The sequence below is a fragment of the Leuciscus leuciscus genome, assembly GCF_965113295.1.
Source record: "Leuciscus leuciscus genome assembly, chromosome: 12".
In the NCBI taxonomy this organism is placed as follows: Eukaryota; Metazoa; Chordata; class Actinopteri; order Cypriniformes; family Leuciscidae; genus Leuciscus; species Leuciscus leuciscus.
The window spans coordinates 20075898-20097770 of NC_138736.1; the positions used below are offsets into that span (position 1 = coordinate 20075898).

Consider the following 21873-nt stretch of genomic DNA (forward strand, 5'->3'; position numbering starts at 1 on the left):
ATCAAATGCTGTATTCATCAGTGTAGTTTTCATAGTCTACAGACTGTAGTCATGTGGCCTGTTCAGTGACTAAAGAACCGTTTCAGAGACTACATGTTTTCCACAAAACACTCACTGAAATACAGCCATGATATCTTTTCACTGAATGCTACACAGGGAACATCTTGTCTTCAAGATATTTATTATAATTGATCTTTTTTTGTTGTTTATTCTTTTTTACAGGGCCTTGATGATGAAATGTCTCCAAAGATGTGTTGTACCACAAATCCCCCTTCCACAACTGATGATACTGAAGAGGTATGTCCTCACAAAAGATAGATTTTTATTAATGTCTTGCACTTGATTGTTAATATCAAAGAAGTTGTCAGTGAGTTTTAAAGCAAGGTTTTCCTGTGTCTTTCTGTCAACACTAGAATGGTTTTTTTTTTTTTATTCAGATGTCAAATGTCCTCTCTAGTGTCACGTTCCCAGGACTTTCTCTTTATTGTCCTTTGTCTCTGTTTCATCTTCTACAGCTGACCAATGAGAGCAAGTGCAGCCATACAGCCGTCAGCCACCCGAATCAGACTAGTCCAGAGCTCAGCCCACTCACCAAGGTTGGAGAGGTAAATTAAATCTCATGTACAACTTATTTGTGGCAAAATGTTAAATCTGCCAACCTATTTCAATATATATGTGTATGTGTGTGTGTGTGTGTGTGTAGTCACCTGAGTAGAACATGCTTTATGTGGACAATGGAATGGAAGGACATTGTCTAAACATGCTTTTTCAAGCTTCAGTCAGTATAATATCTGAGTGTGTGTATCTAACACTGAACCCCACCCAAACATGACTTGGGAGGTCCATACAGTTTAGAGGGTCCCGTCCCCAGAGGCGTCACTTTGGTTTTTAAGACTGCCTGCATTGGATCTGTATGTTGGTTTAATGTGAATGCTAAGTTGTTTGGTTACATGTAATGGATAGGCACCCTATTAGTTATACTGGGCTACATGAAGTCAGCTCCAGGCACTGAGGCTAACCACAAATTCTCCATCTACAATTTAAAAATATGAAGAAGGTATATCTTCATATAGGATATGCTTTAAATAAGCTGCATTCAAACATTCAAAGGAAAAAACAAAAACTCAGATAATATCTACAAGGGCTAATTTCTGCACAAACCTTCAATTTCAATCTCATCCAGTGACTTCCCCTGCATGCTGGAAAGGTTTCCTTTCTCCATTGACAAAAGGAGTTTGGAAATCTTAGCCAGTTGTGTTGTGGGAACTGGTAATCTGTAGAAGTCGCGGTGAACACAAATGTGTTCATCAGTGTAGTTTTCATAGTCCACGGTCTACAATATTTTTTGTTTGTTTTTTCCTTTTTACAGGGCCTTGATGATGAAATGTCTCCAAAGATGTGTTGTACCACAAATCCCCCATCCACAACTGATGATACTGAAGAGGTATGTCCTCACAAAAGATAGATTTTTATTAATATCTTGCACTTGATTGTTAATATCAGAAAAGTTGTCAGTGAGTTTTAAAGCAAGGTTTTCCTCTGTCTTTCTGTCAACACTAGAATGGTTTCTTTTTTTATTCAGATGTCAAATGTCCTCTCTAGTATCACGCTCCCAGGACTTTCTCTTTATTGTCCTTTGTCTCTGTTTGATCTTCTACAGCTGACCACTGAGAGCAAGTGCACCCATACAGCCGTCAGCCACCCGAATCAGACTAGTCCAGAGCTCGGCCCACTCACCAAGGTTGGAGAGGTAAATTAAATTTGATGTACAACTTATTTGTGGCAAAATGTTAAATCTGTCAACCTATTTCAATATATGTGTATGTGTGTGTGTGTGTAGTCACCTGAGTAGAACATGCTTTATGTGGACAGTCGCCTGAGTAGAACATGCTTTATGTGGACAATGGAATGGAAGGACAGTCAGTATAATATCTGAGTGTATGTGTATGTGTGTGTGTGTGTAGTCACCTGAGTAGAACATGCTTTGTGTGTGTAGTCACCTGAGTAGAACATGCTTTATGTGGACAATGGAATGGAAGGACAGTCAGTATAATATCTGAGTGTATGTGTATCTAACACTGAACCCCACCCAAATATGACTTGGGAGGTCCATACAGTTTAGAGGGTCCCGTCCCCAGAGGCGTCACTTTGGTTTTTAAGAACACTTGGACTGCCTGCATTGGATCTGTATGTTGGTTAAATGTGAATTCTAAGATGTTTGGTTACATGTAATGGATAGGCACCCTATTAGTTATACTGGGCTACAAGAAGTCAGCTCCTGGCACTGAGGCTAACTACATATTCCCCATCTACAATTTAAAAATATGAAGAAGGTATATCTTCATATAGGATATGCTTTAAATAAGCTGCATATAAATAAGATACGCTATAAATAACAAAATGCAATAAAAGGGTAATCATATGTATGAGGTAAATTAAATGTCACATTGGTATTGGATTTAAAATGATTGGATATCGACATGTAAATATGAAATATCTTTCTGTCCAAACTATGTGGCGTAAATATAAAATATCTTTGTCCAAACTATGTGGCATAAATAAATACTACAATTAAATTTTTCGCCAACAGTGTCAAAAACACCGCCTTGTGTGCGCAACAGTATCCTCCTTGGACAAGTGTGTTCGTTGTGTGGGACCCGTATCTTCCTTCAAGTGGCTTGGCTATCGATGCACAGGTTAGATATTTAGTGAATTAGTATAGAGTGTAATGTGTTGTGCTCTAACCACTTAAATAGACCTGCAGTGTTAACATTATTTTACTCAAATGTGTTCCAGTTTGTTCAGGGGTCTGGCATAAATCCTGCCTCAAGCAAATTAAAAGAGATGACTTTAACAGCACAGCACAGGTGAGTATCTACTAAGTGAGTGTTGAACTTGAACTGGCTATAAGATTCAATCACCATGTCAAATAATTTGCTTTCTCACCAATTCAGGCGCAGCAGTCTCCTAAGGCTTCTGAGGATGAACTGCTGTCAGATCAGGACAAAATTCCACATCCAGAATTGGACCAAATATCATCTGATGATGCTGAGGACATGTCTGACAAGGAATACATACCTGATTCAGAGTCAGAATATGCTTTGTCACTACTTGCCAGTAGAAGAACTGAATGTGGCATTTGTGCCATAAATGTCTTCCTGTTTGCAAGACCAACGTCAATGAGCCACTACAGAGGACATGATTGTTTGCATGTTCATGCAAGCCAGTGTGGAGCAAAGCACCCTGAGTACCTTAGGTCAACGCAACTCAGGAAACATGTTGCCACACTCTCACAAGTCCTTAATTTAAAACACAATGAACTTGATCAGGTTGCAGATTTCCTGGGTCACGACATCCGTGTTCACCGCGACTTCTACAGATTACCAGTTCCCACAACACAACTGGCTAAGATTTCCAAACTCCTTTTGTCAATGGAGAAAGGAAACCTTTCCAGCATGCAGGGGGAGTCGCTGGATGAGATTGAAATTGAAGGTTTGTACAGAAATTAGCCCTTGTAGATATTATCTGAGTTTTTGTTTTTTCCTTTGAATGTTAATTTATAATCATCTAGACTTGGCGTAGTCAGCATCCCTTTCCAAGAAAAAAAAAAAATCACCTTTCATGTCCAAGTATGAGTCGAGGACTACTATTCAGAAATATAAACTTAAGTCTACAGTATGGCTGGACAGTAATTCAAAATTATGTTTGTGTAGGTGCAGTCGAATTACTTTAAATATGAACCTAATATCAGATTGTGTAATCATTTATCTTATGTGCTCATGGACCACATTAAACATAAACGCAGGTATAATAGCTCAAAACTACTCAAGTAAAAATAGTTACTTTGCAAAAAGTGGCAAGTACAAAACCAAGTACTATCTTTTCCTTATTTGATGTGGCTATTTCAACCACAGATTTTTATGTCCAGCTATTTATGAGAGTTTTACCAGAGCTGTAAACCATTTGAGTAAATGTAATTAGTAACAGTACAACTACAAAGTAGCCAAAAAGTTATGCAATTACAAATTACATTTTGCATGGCACCTAACTTTTTCTGCAGCAGTTTGTTTTTGCTATAAAGAAGTGATATTTCCATCTAAGTGGCATTGACTGAACTATATCTTGTGCGTTTTGCCCTTACTCACCCAAACTTGTCAACAAGTCTACTTTACATGAATGCGAGTGCATTAGTAGGTGCTAAATCGCAGACGTTTGATTTAGATGAAGTCAGGACTGCAGCCAGTGATGAGTCCAAAACCAGCACATCCAGTGCAAGTAGACTTTGACTATTTAATTTGACTTAACATAATTTTTTTTTATCCACCATATTGACAAGGCCTTTTTGAAGGATATTGGTTTACGTGTGGCCTTTTTGTGCACTTGAGCTTAACTGAGACTTGAGAGTTTGTAGACGTTTAAATAGATAGTTCACCCAAAAATGAAAATTGTCATAATTTACTCACCCTCAGGTTGTTCCAAACTTGTCTTTGTTCTGCTGTACTAGTCAATGGCTGGCAAGATCTGCTTGGTTAAAAATATATAAAATATCTATCTATGTGTACAGCAGAACAAAGAAATACAGGTTTGGAACAACTTGAGGTTGACTACATGAAGACAGAATTTTCATTTTTGGGTGAACAATCCCTTTAAGAGGCTGTTGTGTCGACCCTGATTTATTAGACTATTGAGGTGTTCAGTTTTATTTAGATTTTAGAAAATAAACATGACTTCTCATTTTACAAATCAATTGTTTCTTATTTTCACCTGCCTGTCTCAGGTGTCAAGGACTAGTGCATCTTTGAGCCTAGATTTAGTAGAAGTAAAATACTAAAGTATTGTTAATCACTTTTACTCGTATTGGTAACTTGTAATAGAGTAATTTATGCTGCAAGGTATCTGTCTTTTTACTCAAGTATGGTTTTCAAGTACTCTTTACACCTCTGAGTTTTACTAATGCCATTTTCCAGATGAGATTGCGTTAAGTGATGCTGAAGACAGTGGGAGCGAATCTGATGACAGCAACACAGATCTCACCGCATCAGAGCTTGGAACTGTGGAGCCTATGGTTTCTGACTCTACAACCACAGAGCAAGACCATGACATGGGAGACTTTGGTATGTTAACTCAATTCATAGTCACTGCTGATAAAATGTATATTTTCCTGTGACAAAAGTAACTTGTTAAATTGTTTTCAACAGGATCAGTGTCATTTGTGTCGTCCACAGTAAGTGAGAGTGTACCTCCCTCTGAAGGTAAGATTCAGATTCAAGACGTTTATTGTCTATGCACAGAAGAAACACAGTGGTTTATACCCTACAATGAGATTCTTATTTTGCCCAACTCCCTTAAAGGGATACTTCACCATTTTTTCATATTAAACTGTTATTCCCTTAACTAAGATGAGTTGATGCATACCTCTCTCATCTCAGTGCGTGCACTCAATCGCTCTGGCGCGCGGCGACAGTTTGATAGCACTTAGCTTAGCCCAGATCATTCATTAGGGACCAAACAGAAATGAAGCTAGAAGCGACCAAACACCTCCACGTTTTCCCTATTTAAATACAGTTACACGACCAAGTATGGTGACACAAAATAAAACGTGGCGCTTTTCTAAGCGGGTAAAAAGGATAACTGTAGTGTATGGCGGAATAGCACTGGGAGCACTTCGACTAGGTGTAAAAAGCAGAGCCGGACAGTAACGGAGTACATTTACTTGAGTACAGTACTTAAGTACAATTTTGAGGGATCTGTACTTTACTCGAGTATCATTTTTGGGGAGTACTTATGACTTTACTCAAGTACATTTGAGAGGCAAATATTGTACTCTTTACTCCACTACATTTCTATCCATAACCGTGAGTACCCGTTACTTCTAAAAAAGAAAAAGAAAAATCTCGGAAACCCTCAATTTGTTGTTTCCCTCTCAAACGTGATTGGATTGTGCAGGCGCCACTGATTGGGACAGCCTATCAGCAATCACCTTCAGCTTTCCGCCAAAGGTCAACTCCATGGTCAGATTTAGATAAGAGACGAAACCATGGATGAAACAATGGATGAAGACGCAGCAGGTCCGTCCCGGGAATGTGCCAACCCGTGGCCCCACCTCGCCAGACTATTTCAATTTTCTGAACAAGTTAATGATAGTTTTCGCTTCAAGTGTTTGCTGTGTTTACCAATGTAAGCACTGTGGCAGTAGTAATGCAATATTTAGAAAATGTACTCTTGTACTCTTGATACTCAAGTACTTTTAAAAACAAGTACTTCAGTACTTTTACTTAAGTAGACATCTGACTGTAGTACTTTTACTTGTACTTGAGTAAAATTTAGCAAGGTGTATCTGTACTTTTACTCAAGTAATGAAGCTGTGTACTCTGTCCGCCTCTGGTAAAAAGTCACGTTGGTTCTAATGACAGAAGTGAGAGGGAGAGGATTTTTCAAGCGTGACTTTTTACTGCGCCAAGTCGAAGTGCTCTTGAGTCCCAAGTGCTATTCCGCCATACATTATAGTTATCCTTTTTACCCGCTTAGAAAAGTGCCATGTTTTATTTTGTCACCATACTTGGTCATGTAACTACTTGTGTAACTGTTTTTAAATAGGGAAAACGTGGAGGTGTTTGGTCGCTTCTAGCTTCATTTCTGTTTGGTCCCTAATGAATGAACTGGGCTAAGCTAAGTGCTACAAGTGTCGCCGCGCGCCAGAGCGATTAAGTGCACGTACTGAGACGAGAGAGGTATGCATCAACTCGTCTTAGTTAAGGGAATAACATAGTTTAATATGAAAAAACGGTGAAGTATCCCTTTAACATTATTATGCACGTCTTTGTGATGTATTCAACTATCAAAATGCAAGAGTAATCTTAAAGAAAGAGATATAAATGAATAGCCCTAAATTTAACTGTACTGCATTTGTACAAAACATCTTGTCTGCAAGGGAGCATATACACTTACTTTATTATCAGGAAATGTATACTGAATTTGAGGTAAAAGTAAAGTTACCTCCTCCTCTTCACATGTTCTCTTGATTGCCCATGAGTATGTTCTATTAATTCTCTTTTTAGCAAGTTGGTTAAAAGACTAAAAATGAATTGGTCTTGATGACTGAGTCACAACATGCCACAAAATCTGGAAGATTAAGAGGTTAAAAGTAGTATTAAGCTGATTGTTACGTACAGTTTCAATATCAAGACTAAACTTTCAGACCAAGTTCCAACACTATTTAGTTAACCTTATGAAATCAGATTTAAACTGAGAATCAGACCTTAAACCCCATAGTCTTGGTTTCAATTAAAATACGGTGTGTTAAAGTACAATGCCAAAATTACTTAAGACATGTTACTAATTATAGTATTACTTACTGCAATTAATTCAAATAGCAAAAGGTTTGGCCACATAAATAGATGAACAGCAGACATTCTAATAATACTCCATATTGTCCGCACTCTAATGTGGGCTAGTAAAGTTGGTGAAATCACATCGAGTGAGACACCAACTGATACCCAAAGTGAATTAAGAAAAGTAAACTGCAATTTCTTGTCAACTGTGGCATTAACTGACCTCATGTTTTGATGGCTTAAACTGGACAACACATTTAGTGATCTATTCATTTTTGTTTGCCTATCTTCCAGGGAAGTATGCTGATGAGGAACATGGATCCAGAAGAGTGGCAAAGAAAGTGTGGTCTAAGGCTGAGGTCGCTGCAGTAATGCGACACTTCAAAGGTCATATAAGCAGGGGAAAACTGGCCACCAAAACTGAATGCAGTCACTGCAAACTGGTGGAAGACCCCGTGTTGGCACAAAGAACAGTGCAAAATATAAGGGACTTTGTTCGAAATAGAGGAATAGCTGCAAAGAGGCAGTCAGAAAAAGAAAAGATTTAAATACACTGACAATTGTGGTGGTGTTTCTATGTTTGTGTTAAAGGAACACGCCGACCTTTTGGGACTTTAGCTTATTCGCCGTATCCCCCAGAGTTAGACAAGTCCACACACACCCTTCTCATCTCTGTGCATGCCGTAACTCTGTCTGACGCACCCACCGCTAGCCTAGCTTAGCACAAACACTGGAGGTAAACGGCTCCAGCTAGCATACTGCTCCCAATAAGTGACAGAATAACGCCAACATTCTCCTATTTACATTTTGTGATGTGTATAGTCACAGTGTGTATGAATAACAAGGTCACATGATACACAGCCATCTTCTAACCGTATACATACTGGGAACTATATTCTCATAGAATTAACTATATAGAAGACGAAGCACTGCTGGCTGGAGTGATTAGCACAACCCTCTGAGCGAACTCTCTGCTCCTCACCACGGGCTTCTCAGGTCCTGCGAGCAAATCCTTCCGCAGTAGCAGTGCTTCGCCTTCTGAGAATATAGTTCCCAGTATGTATACGGTTAGAAGATGGCTGTGTCTCATGTGACCTTGTTATTTGTACACGCTGTGACTATACACATCACAACATGTAAATAGGAGAATGTTGGCGTTATTGTGTCACTTATTGGGAGCAGTATGCTAGCTGGAGCCATTTACCTCCAGTCTTTGTGCTAAGCTAGGCTAGCGGTGGGTGCGTCAGACAGAGTTACGGCACGCACGGAGATGAGAAGGGCATGTATGGACTTATCTAACTCTGGGGGATACGACGAATAAGCTAAAGTCCCAAAAGTCCAAAGTTCCTTTAATGTTTTAAATAGAGGCCGTCACAAAAGCAAACTGTAAAACAGCTTTTATTTTATTTTATATATTTTTTTATTTTTTGTTATGAGCAACCATGGGTCTTTTGAAGTTGGGTAAGAATGACTTATTTTACCTTTTTTGCTCCATTCTCATTGTCATGGCACTGGTGTTGTGACAATCTATTGTTTAGCTCTTACAGGCTGTTATCTGGCTGTTAGTCAGTGTCACCAACTAACAATGGTGATGTTAGAGTTGTGCAATAAAATAATAATTCAAGTCCCATTAATGCTTGGTGGTGTCAGGTTAATGTGTATTTATGTTAATGTGTATTTATGTTAATGAGCAAGTGACGTCATTGTCCCTTTAAAGTCCCAATAATGTTTGTTTTGGTCCTTATAAGTCACATATTCTTCAAAAAGAGAACTGTCTCTATAAACCACAATAATTTTAGGGTGGTGTGTATCACGCTCTGAAGGGTGTATCTGAAGTCTAAAGTGTCCTGAATTTTTTCCAAATTTTTTTGAGTGTTTTAATCTAACTCTCATAGCTCTAGGACCTCAGGAAAGGGTAGTCCATCTAAACCACCACCGGGCCTGTTTGGAGAAAAAGTCTGGCTAATCCACATAAACCAGTATGTGTGTGTGTGTGTGTGTGTGCGCGCGCGCGCACGCGATGACGCAGATTCAAATTCGCCGCCATTACGTTTCCGCTGTTTAGTCCCGCCCACAACGGTCAGCTGATCAGTCGACTTTGGATCTGTATCAAGTGCAAGTGGGAGATTTGAATTCAGTCTACTCTCCTGAAGTGGATTGTGAGATTAACAGGGGTTCAATATGACACCTCATAATTCAAAGCAATCGTGTTCGTCGAGAGCAGCCGTGAGCAGGAGCCCTAGCTGTTGTCAGTTTGGATTCTTCGGAAATAGCACCCTTTTCAGTGAGCCTGGTTCGTCACAGCGGACATCATGCCAACCGATCACCGGCTGAGGTAAGAGTCTACATGTGAACGATATTTTATATTAGCTGCTACATTTGTGTTAAGTTTACGTTACAGTTTTCAAGCTAACATTAGCATTTTAAATGATGAGCTGGAGGCAAAACACTGAAAATGTAGCATGCATCTTTACATTTTCCATCTGTTTTAAGAAAGATCAGTTGAACCCACACCTCAAAAAATACCTAAAACAAGCTTTCGTAGACTTGTTATACATAAAGTCCGTTTAATTGTGTATAAAATCTTTGTTAATACGCGATAGTATCTGTCAGTAAATCAATCTCTTAAATGGCGGGACATTTTTAAACACTGTCTGGAAGCTGAAAACTCTTCTCTTAAAAAATAGTAACCACGTTTTTGGCGGATTTTTATTACCATTTTTAATAACCACAGTTATACTACAAATAGGCCTAACGTTACCAAGGTTTTTTTTTTTTTTGGTTAAACCATAGTTAATTTTCATAAGGGTTAATGTGGTTATCAAGACCGTTAAGAAAACGAATTCAGCAAATACTGTACTTGTTGTTGATACAGGAAAACACATGAGGCTAGAATATGAACACCACATGATAAATTCCATATTCTGGCTGCATGCTTGCCAACACGTCAGTTGAGGTTTTGCATTGTCCCAGTGGAACATATTCTGACATATGCAAATGTAATACTGAGTTGTAAAAAAAAAAATATATATATATATGAAGAGTTCAGATGCAAAAACCTCTAAATGCCATCTGAAATTTCCTCCTAGAATGATCATTTTTATGAAGCTCGTATATTTAAGTTCAGTAATTTCACTTAAATGGCAATGAAAATCACCTATTTATTGCCATTTAAGTGAAATTATTGAACTTAAATATACAAGCTTGATAAAAAATGTCATTCTAGAAGAAAATTTCAGATGGCATTTAGAGGTTTTTGCATCTGAACTCTTCATATATATTTGTGATTTCAGGTCAAGTGGAAAGCAGAATGATCATGGCAAACAAGGTATGGGAAGAAGTAATTTAAAATATTGTAATGGCCGAGTCTTCTGATTCCATATGATTGCACTAAAAGTGGCAGAAAATTTAATTTGTTTTATACTATATTTTCCCATGTGAATATTCATTTGATCCTTGTGAGGCCACTGGAGCTGCACAAGGTTTGGTTTTGCTTCAGTAAGACCACGATTGTGTTAGATTCCACCCATCTATTATTATTATTTTTTTGTATTGTAACTAGGCTCTGTCATTTAGAAACATGGGTTTTCCTATCACTTATAATGACATATATCTCTACCTTTCATTCCAGCCAGAGGATCTGACGGTTGCTGCTCGCATCTCAGCCTACCTGATGGAAAATTCTTGCTGGATGAATGACCTTCACCTTCAATTCAACCTTGCCAAGACAGAACTGCTTATGGTTTCACTTTCAGCCAAACCATGCGATCCTGCTGATTTGCCTTATACAACACCAGAAAGATCCGGCCCTTCCTGTCGGAGTCACACAACTCCTTGTCTAAGCTCTTGTTCTATCCAGACTGGACTATTGTAATGCTCTCCTGGCAGGCCTTCCAGCATCAGTCAAACCTCTGCAACTGATCCAGATGCTGCAGCAAGACCTAAACTCACTGCTTCAGATCTATGTGTCTCCAGAAGCTTGTGTTCTGCAAGTGAACGGCGCCTTGTGGTGCCATCATCCCAAAGAGACACAAAACCACTTTCACTGACCTTTACCTGGACTGTTCCCTGCTGGTGGGATGACCTGCCCAACTTAACACATTTTCAAGAAACTGCTAAAGATCCATCTTTTCATAAACACTTGACCCAATAATACTAAATCTTTGTTTTAATAATAAATAAATAAACTTGTATACTGTGCTACACTAACTGGGACTTGTCACTGCACTTGTTGCTTCTATTGTTCTCTTAATTTTTAAGTCACTTTGGATAAAATGTAATTGTAAATGTGTAAAATAAGTTATATTAGAGTATAAAGGCATACAGCAATTGCCTTTTAATGTAGATATTTTTACATGTTCTAAATTATATACTAAGATTGTATTTCCTATCATTCACATATCTTGATGTTCAGTGTTTGTTTAATGAGTAATACTGTAAATGTGCAGGTATTTTGTACTTATACGTTTAATTAATTTAACAGAAATTGACTGTACATTTGCTATTATTAAGTACTTAATTAGAGATTGGTCAAAGTTGTGAAATTGGAAATGCCTTAACTGTAAATATACAAACTTTGAATTTGAATTTATGTATTTAATGCATTTTTATACATAACTTCATAGTTATTATACACAGGAAAAACTATATATTAAAAGATAATTACTGTAGATAGACAGCATTATTATAAAATAACTTTATAAAACCCTAAATTTACAGTTTAACTTGAAAGTTAAATGTTTTTTTTTTAAATGTGATTTGACATCATTTATCCGTTTTTCCACGGTTTAATGAGCCATTATCAACAGTAATGTACTGTAATTTAATAAATTTTGACTGTAAAGTCAATTCTGTATTTTCACTGTTTTTGCCTGTAATTTTGTGAAATGGTTATTTGCTGTAATTTAACGGAATCCGTCTGGAAACTTTGCTGCCAGAGATTTACCGTTTGTATACGGGATTTTTTTTTTTTTACAGTGTAGGCCTAGTAGCTATGGATTTTAATAATTTTACTAATATATAGTAGGTAAACATATAGGTGCATATATAGGTGAACATATAGGTGCATATATATGTGAACATATAGGTGAGCATATATAGGTGAACATGTAGGTGCATATATGTGCATATATGTACATATAATATAGGAAAACGGCCAATTTTATATATGTCACATATATTAAAAACATATATCAAAACATATATTAAAACATATATGTTTATATAGGTTCTTTCCATGTGGGAAACAACGGAATTGATTCAAGATACTCATCCACATGATAAAGGAAGTCTTGAATGTGCCAAAAATATAAATAACTCATTTTCGACCAAAAACGAAGTTACGGTCTTTTGCCTTTGCACGGCAGTACTGCTTGATATTCTATTATATCTATGTACACAAATAGAGTGTAAAATCCGCCAGTAATATCAGCCTGATGTGGTGCGTATGTGCGCACGTCTTTGTGTTCATCCGAACTGTTTACATTTTCTATAGGAACACCGGTTTTTAATCCTAGAATAACGGCTAGCTTTCCATAAAACGTTAGCGATGCTCTCTGAGCTGCTTTCAGAAATATCTTATTTTTTATATTATCGTAGCCGAGCTGCACCCGCGGTGGAAGAGTTGCGTTTATTTCTTTGAGTAATACTGAAATATCCTCAAAATAACCGTATTTTATATTATTATGATTCGTAGATATTTTTAGGGCTTTCCGGAAAGTTTGAATGTTAAGATCCCCTCGCACTTTGGTACGTTCATCGTCGTTCAAACATTGTTCGCATTCAATAATAAAAGCAGCGTCTTCCTCGTTGAAAGTGTGCCAAGTTTTTGGATAGTGAAACTCGACCAGCGCCACTTCCCATATTCCTTTTAAATGCAATGCTCTTGCCAGTCTAGTTCTGTAATTAGATATGCGATTATCGGGGTAAACATGGCCAGATGCATTGCACGGGAGCGTTACGTAGAATCCATCCTCCTCAGACATCTCAGATGTTTTTTGGCTGAATGAGAACGTGATTGACTCTCCCTAGGGTTTTAAAGGAGTGTGTAGATCAATCACCTGCTTTTCATGAACCCAACTATTGAATTTTGATGGCCATCCAAACCATTTCACCAAAACGTATGAGACCTTTCCGCGTCGCTTTTTATCGAGATTTTTTTCGACTTTAAACGATTTATCATCGCTCACAATAATTTTTTGGAGTTCTTTTTCGTAAAAAAAACCCTGTATTATCTCGCCATCATAGTCCTGCAATTTGTACATCGGCACTACCCTGTGTATACAAGATGCTATAGTAAAATATTCTTCGGTATAATTCTGTTCATACCCTTTGGCAAATATATCTCTTTACGCATTTTCCCGTATAAATTGTTGAACACCACGGATTTGTTTTCTTTATTTACGTCCAACGGTCGCATTTTTATGGACTTGTGATAACTGGAGTTATACCCCTCTGTCAAATCTTGTAGAATATCACAGTAGCGTCTGGAATTTATCGATGTAAGATACCTCCACATTCGTCCTTTTAAAGTTTTATTAAACCTTTCGACTACACTCGCTTTTAATTCAGAAGCTGTTGAAAAATGTGTTATATTATATTTTTTCATCATCTGTTGAAAAGGCTTGTTGAAAAACTCTGTACCCTTATCGGTCTGCAACTTGATGGGTATTCGCCCCTCTCTCAAAACTGACAAAAAAGCTTTAGTTACTTCGGACGCTGATTTATTTCGCAACACCCTTGTCCAGGCATATTTTGAGAAAATATCAATAATAGTTCAAATAAACTTGATATTATCGTTCTCTTTTGCGTAGGCGGACATATCGACTAAATCGGCCTGAAATTGCTGGTCTTTCCCATAGACCACTTCACGATTCCGCTTATAATTTATTGGTGCGGTTCGATGGAGAGTGTATGTGTCCTGGCTAGCAAGCCATTTACACACTTCATTATCAGATAATCTTACACCGTGTTGTTCTAATACAGCTTGTTTTAATCTGTCTTTACCTCCCAAAGCACCAGAATTTCCGGGGTCGTAGTATATTTTCTTCATTAATTCTGCCATGTCAACGCTATGAGATTTCAGTCATAATGAATCGAGTTGCAAATTTGTTCAGTATTTATTTTATTTCACAATATAAAGTCACAAGCATTTTCAAACAAAGATATTTTTATTTCACAATATAAAAGTTACACGAGCATTTTCAAACAATAAAAATAAGTTTACTTTTTTTATTTTTTATTTCACAATATAAAGTCATAAACATTTTTTTATTAGAATGTAAGAAGTAGAAAGTTACAAACATGTATAATGTGAATTATATCACGCAAACAAAAAATAAAATTTCACAGACATTTCAAAATTCTTCTCCAAAATGTAATCGACTAAAAAATCTAAAATATTACATACATCTGGATGTTCGTTACTTAAAGGTGCCCTAGAATGTGTTGAAATAATATTTTAATTTTGTCCCTGATATCTACATAGAGGGTATGTGGCTTAAAAAGCCATTTAAAATGTCCAGAAAAGGTTTTACAGGTCAAATTTCCAACCCTATAAATTGGCCCTAGAATGAAATGGTCTGTTTTTACCTTATTTGGAAGGGTCATGAATAGTAATGAGGAGTTCTGCTCTGATTGGCTCTTTCACTGCGGGCTCATTACAAGAGCTCAGAGAGTCACAGCAAACAGGTCCGACGTGCAAATGGAGAGACTCGGTGTACAACCGTATATGTTTGAGCCGGTTTCAGACGACGATGCAGAGTTTGAGGAACAAGCGGTTGTTTGTAGAATGCAAATGGACGTTTCGGAGTGGTAAGTTTATTCATTATTTTCAGTACGAACTTAACAGTCACGTCAATTTTAGAATTTTTAGAACAAAAGTACAGTAAAGCAACCACTCAATATAGTCAATGTTATATTTACTATGCTGTTTTATTGTGATTTTTACTTTACCTATTAATTACAAAAACTTACTTCAATGTCAATCTTTTTTTACAGGTGTACTTGTGGAAATTGTGCACGCATGGGCCTCGAGAGAGAAAATGTATGTTGCAAGGAAATACCACAGGTGTTTCACTACTACATTGGATAGAAATATATTCAAACTATGTTTGTACTTTGTGCTTCTTCCAAAGTATGAAAGATTACTGTAAATAACAGTGCCATTATGATTTTCTTCTTTTTTTTAGGTCACAAGAAGAATGACACAAGTGCCGAATACAATTTCATGCATGATTGACCATCAGTGGCGGTTCTAGACCACAGTAACTGGGGGGGCCAGGCAGGGGCCACTTGTGCTTTTAGGGGGCACACCTTTAACATTCATCTTAACCTATTTTCAGTATTATTTCAAGTCATTTTTCACCATGTCATGTATGACTGCAATCTCTAGAAAAAGCTAATAAATTATATTAGCTAAGCTAATAAAACAATTTCAATTCAAATGAATGTTTCATTATGTTTAATTGTAGTGTGATATAATGATCAATAATAACACATTTTTAGCATCTAAGCACATCTAGGCACTTTTTTACACCTGGGGTGGGCGATATGGCAATAATATCATATCACAATTTTTTTTTTTTTTTTTTGGAAAATCACGATTTTATCACGATTCTTATTTCATGTTGGTTTTACTATTTTGCATGTGACTGAGCATTACAGCCAAACTAATGTCCCTATTTTAAAAGCAAAGACTTATAGGTAACAAAATATAAAATAAAAAAGAATGGCAGACATTTAGGCCAAAGTGGCGAAAATAAAAATCTTTGTCACTATTTTCTTTGTTATAAAAATTAAGAACAGAGATACATATTACACATACACAACTTAATATACAAATGAAATAAACAGTGCTTTATTTTTTCAGCTATAGGTGTAGGCTATTTAACAGTAGAATTGAAGAAAGTAATTAAATGAACAAATATGAAAATAAAACACAACAGACTTAAAGTTCTCAGTCAAGAGCAGTGAATGATTTCCTCTGTGTGTTTTGTTGTTTTATTAACATTAAAGGGATAGTTCTCCCCCCAAAAAGTCATAATTTACTCTCTTAAGTTGTTTTAAACCTGAATAAGTTTCTTTCTTCTGTTGAAAATAAACGTTATTTGAAAGAATGTGAGTAACCAAACAGTTGATGTACCCCTGTGACTTCCATAATATATTTTTTTCCTACTATGTATGGAAGTCAATGGGGACCAGCAACTGTTTGGTTTTGGGTGAACTATCTCTTTAAGGACAAGCGGCATCATGTTTATTATTAGGGCTACTGTCTCTTTAAGAACTGCACGCGACGCGTCTAATATACACGCATATGACAAGCAGATTTTAATTAATTTTCTGTTTGCTTTCACTTTAGACATAACCAACTTTGTTTGTGTAAACATTGTCTGTATTTGACAGTATTAGCGCAATATAAGACTCAAAAGATAACTTAGTCCAGTAACAGGCTTTTAGTGCATGTGTGCGTCGAGTGTACGCGCTCAGTAAAGCGCATGTTTGAACAGCGCATCAGCAGCGAATGACATGTTTAACCGGCAAGGCTTTAAAGCACATGCAAATAATGAACTTTTGTGAACTGCAGTGTCCCGTTCCTCTGCGTTAACATTTGATGTGAATATACGTCGTGCTGCAGTGTAGCCTATAGATGAAGGCGCCGCAACTGATAAAATGCGCAGTTGTTTGGTGTGATTTTACGATTCCAAATTTAGGGGGGCCAGAGGGGGGGCCAAGCTTGGTGACACGGGGGCACTGGCCCCCCCGGCCCCCCCTCTAGAACCGCCACTGTTGACCATCCTGGCCTTGAACCTGTGTGCCTCAATTTATATTCTTTGCAAAATGCAATGAATGTATATAGAGCTGACCATGGTCGTATTAGGATCAGAGGGTTTGAAAGGTATGGCCAGTTTCACACACTTGTTACATTTTGTGTAAATATAATAGAATTATATTACAACCTTATTACATCACGAGTTTAATGCATTGCACAGCTATCCCGTATGATTTTAAGTTATAAAAGATGAAACATGCAATAATGATATATATTTATTGATGTGATGCTTTTATTGTGTCTCAAGAGCATACATACATGACCCATAATGACATGTGAACAAAATAATAAATAAAACACAAAATATATTTTTCTGTCTCTACTACTTTCTCTGCAGGCAGTGCAGACACCTGTCCTACAGGTGGTTTGTCAGCTGGTGCTGGGGTTTTCTGGGTCAAAGTGTACGTGTTGTCATCCCTTCATGTGTGGTGCTGCGTATAAGAAGAGAGTTTCCTGATGCTGCTGGGCAGTATGTCGGATTCAGACCCCCCCTTGACTAAAACGTGACACGCGTTGAGCAACAGCTTCTTCCATGGAAGGTCTTTCAAACTGAGAAGACAGGTCCGGCGGCACAAGAACCTGCTGTATGCCATCCAGATAAGGAAGGGGATCGCGGACAACCTCTTCAAAGACTGTATTCATCAGTTTGATGACATAGCCTGTAAAGTATAAGTTATTTTTTTTTGTAATATACCTTTTATTTGCACATTAAGTATTGTTTAAAATAAATACTTTTTTGGAAAAGCTTACAAAATGTTGCCTCGGTTTTCACTGGTTTGACGGTGTATCCTCCCTTTTTGGCCTTTGGAAAGTGAAGCTTGTATACGTGGAATGGCATTGATGCGTCACTGAAAGAAAAGAAAAAACATTGTGTTTGTTAATGACAACCTGAATATAAAATCACATTTTGTGTATTAATTGCTGATTTTTAGAGAAATATAACTTACAAAACGTGTGATGATTCTGTCTCGGCTGTAACAGACCGTGCAGGATCATATGTAGAATCTTGTGGATCAGTCTTGTCAGAGGAAATATTCATCATTTCTGTATTCTCCAATTCAACATGGGGTCTTTTGACAGGCCTTGAAGCTTTCAATGGTGTTGATGTAAATGGATGTATTGTGTCCTGTGACATTTTAGTAGTTGTGGTGCCTACCCCCACACTTTGAGATGACACTGTCACCTGTATGCCTACCAGTAAAAAATAAATATAATTATTAAGGGAAATAATGGTAAACCATACAAGAATTCAATAGTTGGACACAAGTCATCTTTTCTGTACATTATTGCAGTCGGATCTGATTGATTATGAATGGAACTGCAATAAGCAGCTGACTTTCTGAGCTAAACAAGCTGGCATTTAATAGTAGTACACAATTAATCTGTCCTTATAATCAAGCACATATTCACTTAATGATAAGTAATAATTACCTTTGCTTCGAAGGTGGGACCTCAAAGTATTTGAAGACAGCTGTGTTCCCTTACACAAGACGATAAGATCATCTGTTTGGCAGCCTACATCATTAGTACGCAAGGGCTGTGGTGTAACGTTACTCTGAAATACAAGCATGCAAAATATTCATACGACATTTCTTATAATTTATAACATTTTTTAAAAATTACTAAAGGTAGATGCTTTGTCAAATAAATATAGCATCAACTTATGTGGTGTACGTTAACGTTAGCTAGAAAGGTTTGAGTGAGCTAAGTTATCTGCTAAGTTATCTGTGAGGAACTATAACAACGTAGTTACGTTAGCCCCTGACATGTTCATGAAATAAACGAAAGTAACATTTGAAAAAAAATAGGGAATTTACACATGCATCCACAGTATTACTTTGTACATTTAACGTTATATGACAATACAGGCAATAAATATGAACCTCAACGTAAATAACAGTTACTTTGTCATACTATTTAGCTAACGTTGTGTATGCTAGTTTGAGTTTGCTATTTGTTGCCGTAATTTACTAGGATCTTACGCTTGATTCAGATAACACAAGTGTAAATTATCACTACTTACCACTTGCTGGACTATAGTTGGAATTGCCCCCTTCTTCAGCATTATACGCTGACTGAAGCCTGCTTGATATTGTCCAAGGTTAGCAAAACAGTCCGTGGTGAAATGAGCAGAGCAAACAAACAACTTAGAATTAAACTCTTGCGGGATCCGATTATAGATGAACATCAGCCACGCCTGTTGACATTGCTTTTCTGTGGGAAGTGTATGAAAAGTCGTCACATCCCCTGCACAGCCTGGTACATAACATCTATGTCCATGATCAGCCATTTGCCCGACGATGCTCGCTTGATTCTTCACCTGCGCAGCGCAGTTCTGTGTAGCACCGTAGCTCTGAAAGGGCTTGGCTTATGCAAATTTTGGAGGCGTACATATTAATGATCCCATCGGTTTCGTCACAGTAGGTGTTATGTGGAGATTCGCCCGTTTTTCAGGGGTGTTTTTCAAAAACGAGATTTAAACAAGAAGGAGAAAACATTGGTGTTTGAAACTCACTGTATGTCATGTCCATGTACTAAACTATTGTTATTTAACTATGGCAAGTTAAATTCAATTTCACATTCTAGGGCACCTTTAACAAACTGCAGACATCAGTTACATACGTACAAATACACAATATATCTCCTATTCTAAGAGAGTTCTGGCACTCAGGCATCAGCTCGAGAATGTTTTTGATAACCGCAGAAGGTGTGCTCTCACTGGTGACAGACATGTTTACCATATGATTCCATTCGTACGATAATCCCCTCACGGCATTCATTAAATCCATTAGTCGTTTTTCATCCGGAGTCATCATGCTGGTATTTGTAGTCCAATTATTCCGGATAATCTTGTGGAGTAGGTTAGATATCCCGCATTTAACACGTGATTTAAATAAATATTTTGTAATCCAAGAGGTAGATCAGAAGTTCCCCATTTTCAAACCTGAGTGATCTCCGGATCTTCAGCTACGGCGAGTTTCCATTTATCGACAGCCGTGTAAATTATTTCCTCGCATGATTCGTCGATAAATTTTTCACGGATTAAAGATATTTGTTCCACTATGTACATTTCATCTTTGAGGTCGTATAAAATTGCCTCAACAGCTCCCTGGATCCTCTGGAGATGAGGGCTGGCTCCGTGGTGACTTAAGGCCTGAGCTAATATGTTTTTTAATTCAGGTGTGAGAAGTTTCAGTCTGATTTCTTCAAAACATCCGTAGAAATGATATGCAGTAGGTTCAAACAAGCAGCTGTGTCTTGTTTGCGAGGGATGGTCCACCGTGCACCCAATGCAATCTTTCTTCATTTGTTTGTCGACCAAAATTTCCAGAATGACAGCCAAAATAGCTTTGATAATCCGGTGACCTGTATCCCCGAGACATCCGTCCGTCTCATCGACGGTTGTGTCTGGGGTCTCAGCGTCAGCGGTAGGTGTTGAAACTCCGTAGTTTCTGAGGAACGCCAAGTTATCATATCCAAGTTCAGTACAGGAATTATTTATCCATTCAATGCTTTTCTGAGGTAATCCATTTGTCATAGTCGGTAATCCATTTTTGTAAATCCATCAGTAGTTTCAAGCAGTTGAGATGAAGTAGAAGGAGAACCGGTATCCTGAGACAGGATGCGTTTGAATGAGTCAGAGTCCGGAGAGAGGGTCCTTTAATGTTTGTACACAGTAGGGGGTGTGATGTGAATGCCCCGCCTACTAGGCGTGGCCCACTCGGGGTGGAAAAGTTTGACTTTAATGTTGTTATAGCGTTCATACACGCTGGTCCATTGGAAAAGCTGATTGATCTTGGAAAAAATCTCTTCCAGAACAGGTAGATCTTTCCATTGAAACATGAATTTCAGATCGTATAATTGTAGGTGTTCTTCCTCAGAAACCGGCCACGACAATTCTGGTAAATTCTTTCCAAACTCACTGCACAGGATATAGACGTAATCTTCAGGATGTTTGTTAATTTGATCCGCGAGGATTCGGTACCTTGTCCCCATAGTTATTGCAGTCCATTCGGCAATAAAGAGTGGCATATCCATCCCGTCTTTCAAATCTGGCCATACTTTTGAATAAAATAAAATCCATTCCCTTTCCGTAAAAAAACAAATCGGGGTCGTCCGTTGAATTTGTAGTGAATCGCTCATCGTTATCCACGTTAACTAATCTAACCTCCATGTTGATTTTGTCATAAACATACGTACACGCACGTCCTCCAGATAAACGGAAAGCATATTTCACAGAATCTGCCGGCTCGTGAAGAAATCGCGTTTAGCATGGGCCATGCGTTTCTCTTTTTTTTCGTGGAGCTAAAGTCAAATCCTCCATAGCTTCATCAATGTTTCTTTCAGGTGTTTTGGGGTCTGACATAGCCATCGCAGATAATCTGATTTGCAAAAAATCACAAGTAGTATTTCACTCTAAGTTTGCGATCCTTTTTAAACATTACTTGTCACTGTGGGATGGGGTTTCCCCCGGTAGTGACGTCTTTTTTAGGGACGCCCTTAAATCGAAATTGACCTCTCAACTTTGAGAGGGGTGTATTAGGGGGTGTGGTCTGAGCCACTCACTACCCCGTCTTTCAGTGGTCATTTAAGTTCGGACAGTGAAGTGACCGGTTGCTTTTTCTATTTGGGAGCTGAAAGGCCCTGTTGTTTTTTCCCACACTCACACCTGTTGTGGGTGGGATAGGGGGCGGAGTTTGCGTGTGTCTCTCT

General features: G+C 37.8%; 1 protein-coding gene and 4 long non-coding RNA genes across 5 annotated transcripts; 4 read left to right on the forward strand and 1 right to left on the reverse strand.

The window, feature by feature from the left end:
* Positions 1-2565: 2565 nt before the first annotated feature.
* LOC309511661 lies at positions 2566-3386 on the forward strand. Its single transcript, XR_014210746.1, has 3 exons — positions 2566-2696; positions 2797-2867; positions 2955-3386. It is a non-coding gene; the product is annotated as an uncharacterized lncRNA (long non-coding RNA).
* A 1547-nt stretch (positions 3387-4933) lies between these two features.
* Positions 4934-8661, forward strand: LOC309510314 (uncharacterized protein). Its single transcript, XM_082185053.1, has 3 exons — positions 4934-5114; positions 5199-5252; positions 7626-8661. Exons 1-3 carry the CDS (start codon positions 5063-5065, stop codon positions 7877-7879), a joined length of 360 nt encoding a protein of 119 aa, XP_082041179.1. The 5' UTR covers positions 4934-5062; the 3' UTR covers positions 7880-8661.
* A 700-nt stretch (positions 8662-9361) lies between these two features.
* On the forward strand, positions 9362-12027 carry LOC309511597. The gene is made up of 3 exons (XR_014210708.1): positions 9362-9666; positions 10625-10659; positions 10963-12027. It is a non-coding gene; the product is annotated as an uncharacterized lncRNA (long non-coding RNA).
* A 2735-nt stretch (positions 12028-14762) lies between these two features.
* LOC309511591 lies at positions 14763-15575 on the forward strand. Its single transcript, XR_014210702.1, has 3 exons — positions 14763-15143; positions 15330-15399; positions 15521-15575. It is a non-coding gene; the product is annotated as an uncharacterized lncRNA (long non-coding RNA).
* Positions 15576-17986: 2411 nt separating this feature from the next.
* LOC309511563 lies at positions 17987-19751 on the reverse strand. The gene is made up of 4 exons (XR_014210675.1): positions 19184-19751; positions 18592-18715; positions 18108-18351; positions 17987-18008 (listed from the first exon to the last, which is right to left on the reverse strand). It is a non-coding gene; the product is annotated as an uncharacterized lncRNA (long non-coding RNA).
* Positions 19752-21873: the final 2122 nt, after the last annotated feature.

Coding starts and splice junctions, on each gene's coding strand:
- LOC309510314 (XM_082185053.1), top strand. CDS start 5,063: ATGGTTTCTGACTCTACAACCACAGAGCAAGACCATGACATGGGAGAC. Junction 5,115..5,198: donor CCATGACATGGGAGACTTTG/GTATGTTAACTC, acceptor TGTTTTCAACAG/GATCAGTGTCATTTGTGTCG. Junction 5,253..7,625: donor GAGTGTACCTCCCTCTGAAG/GTAAGATTCAGA, acceptor CCTATCTTCCAG/GGAAGTATGCTGATGAGGAA.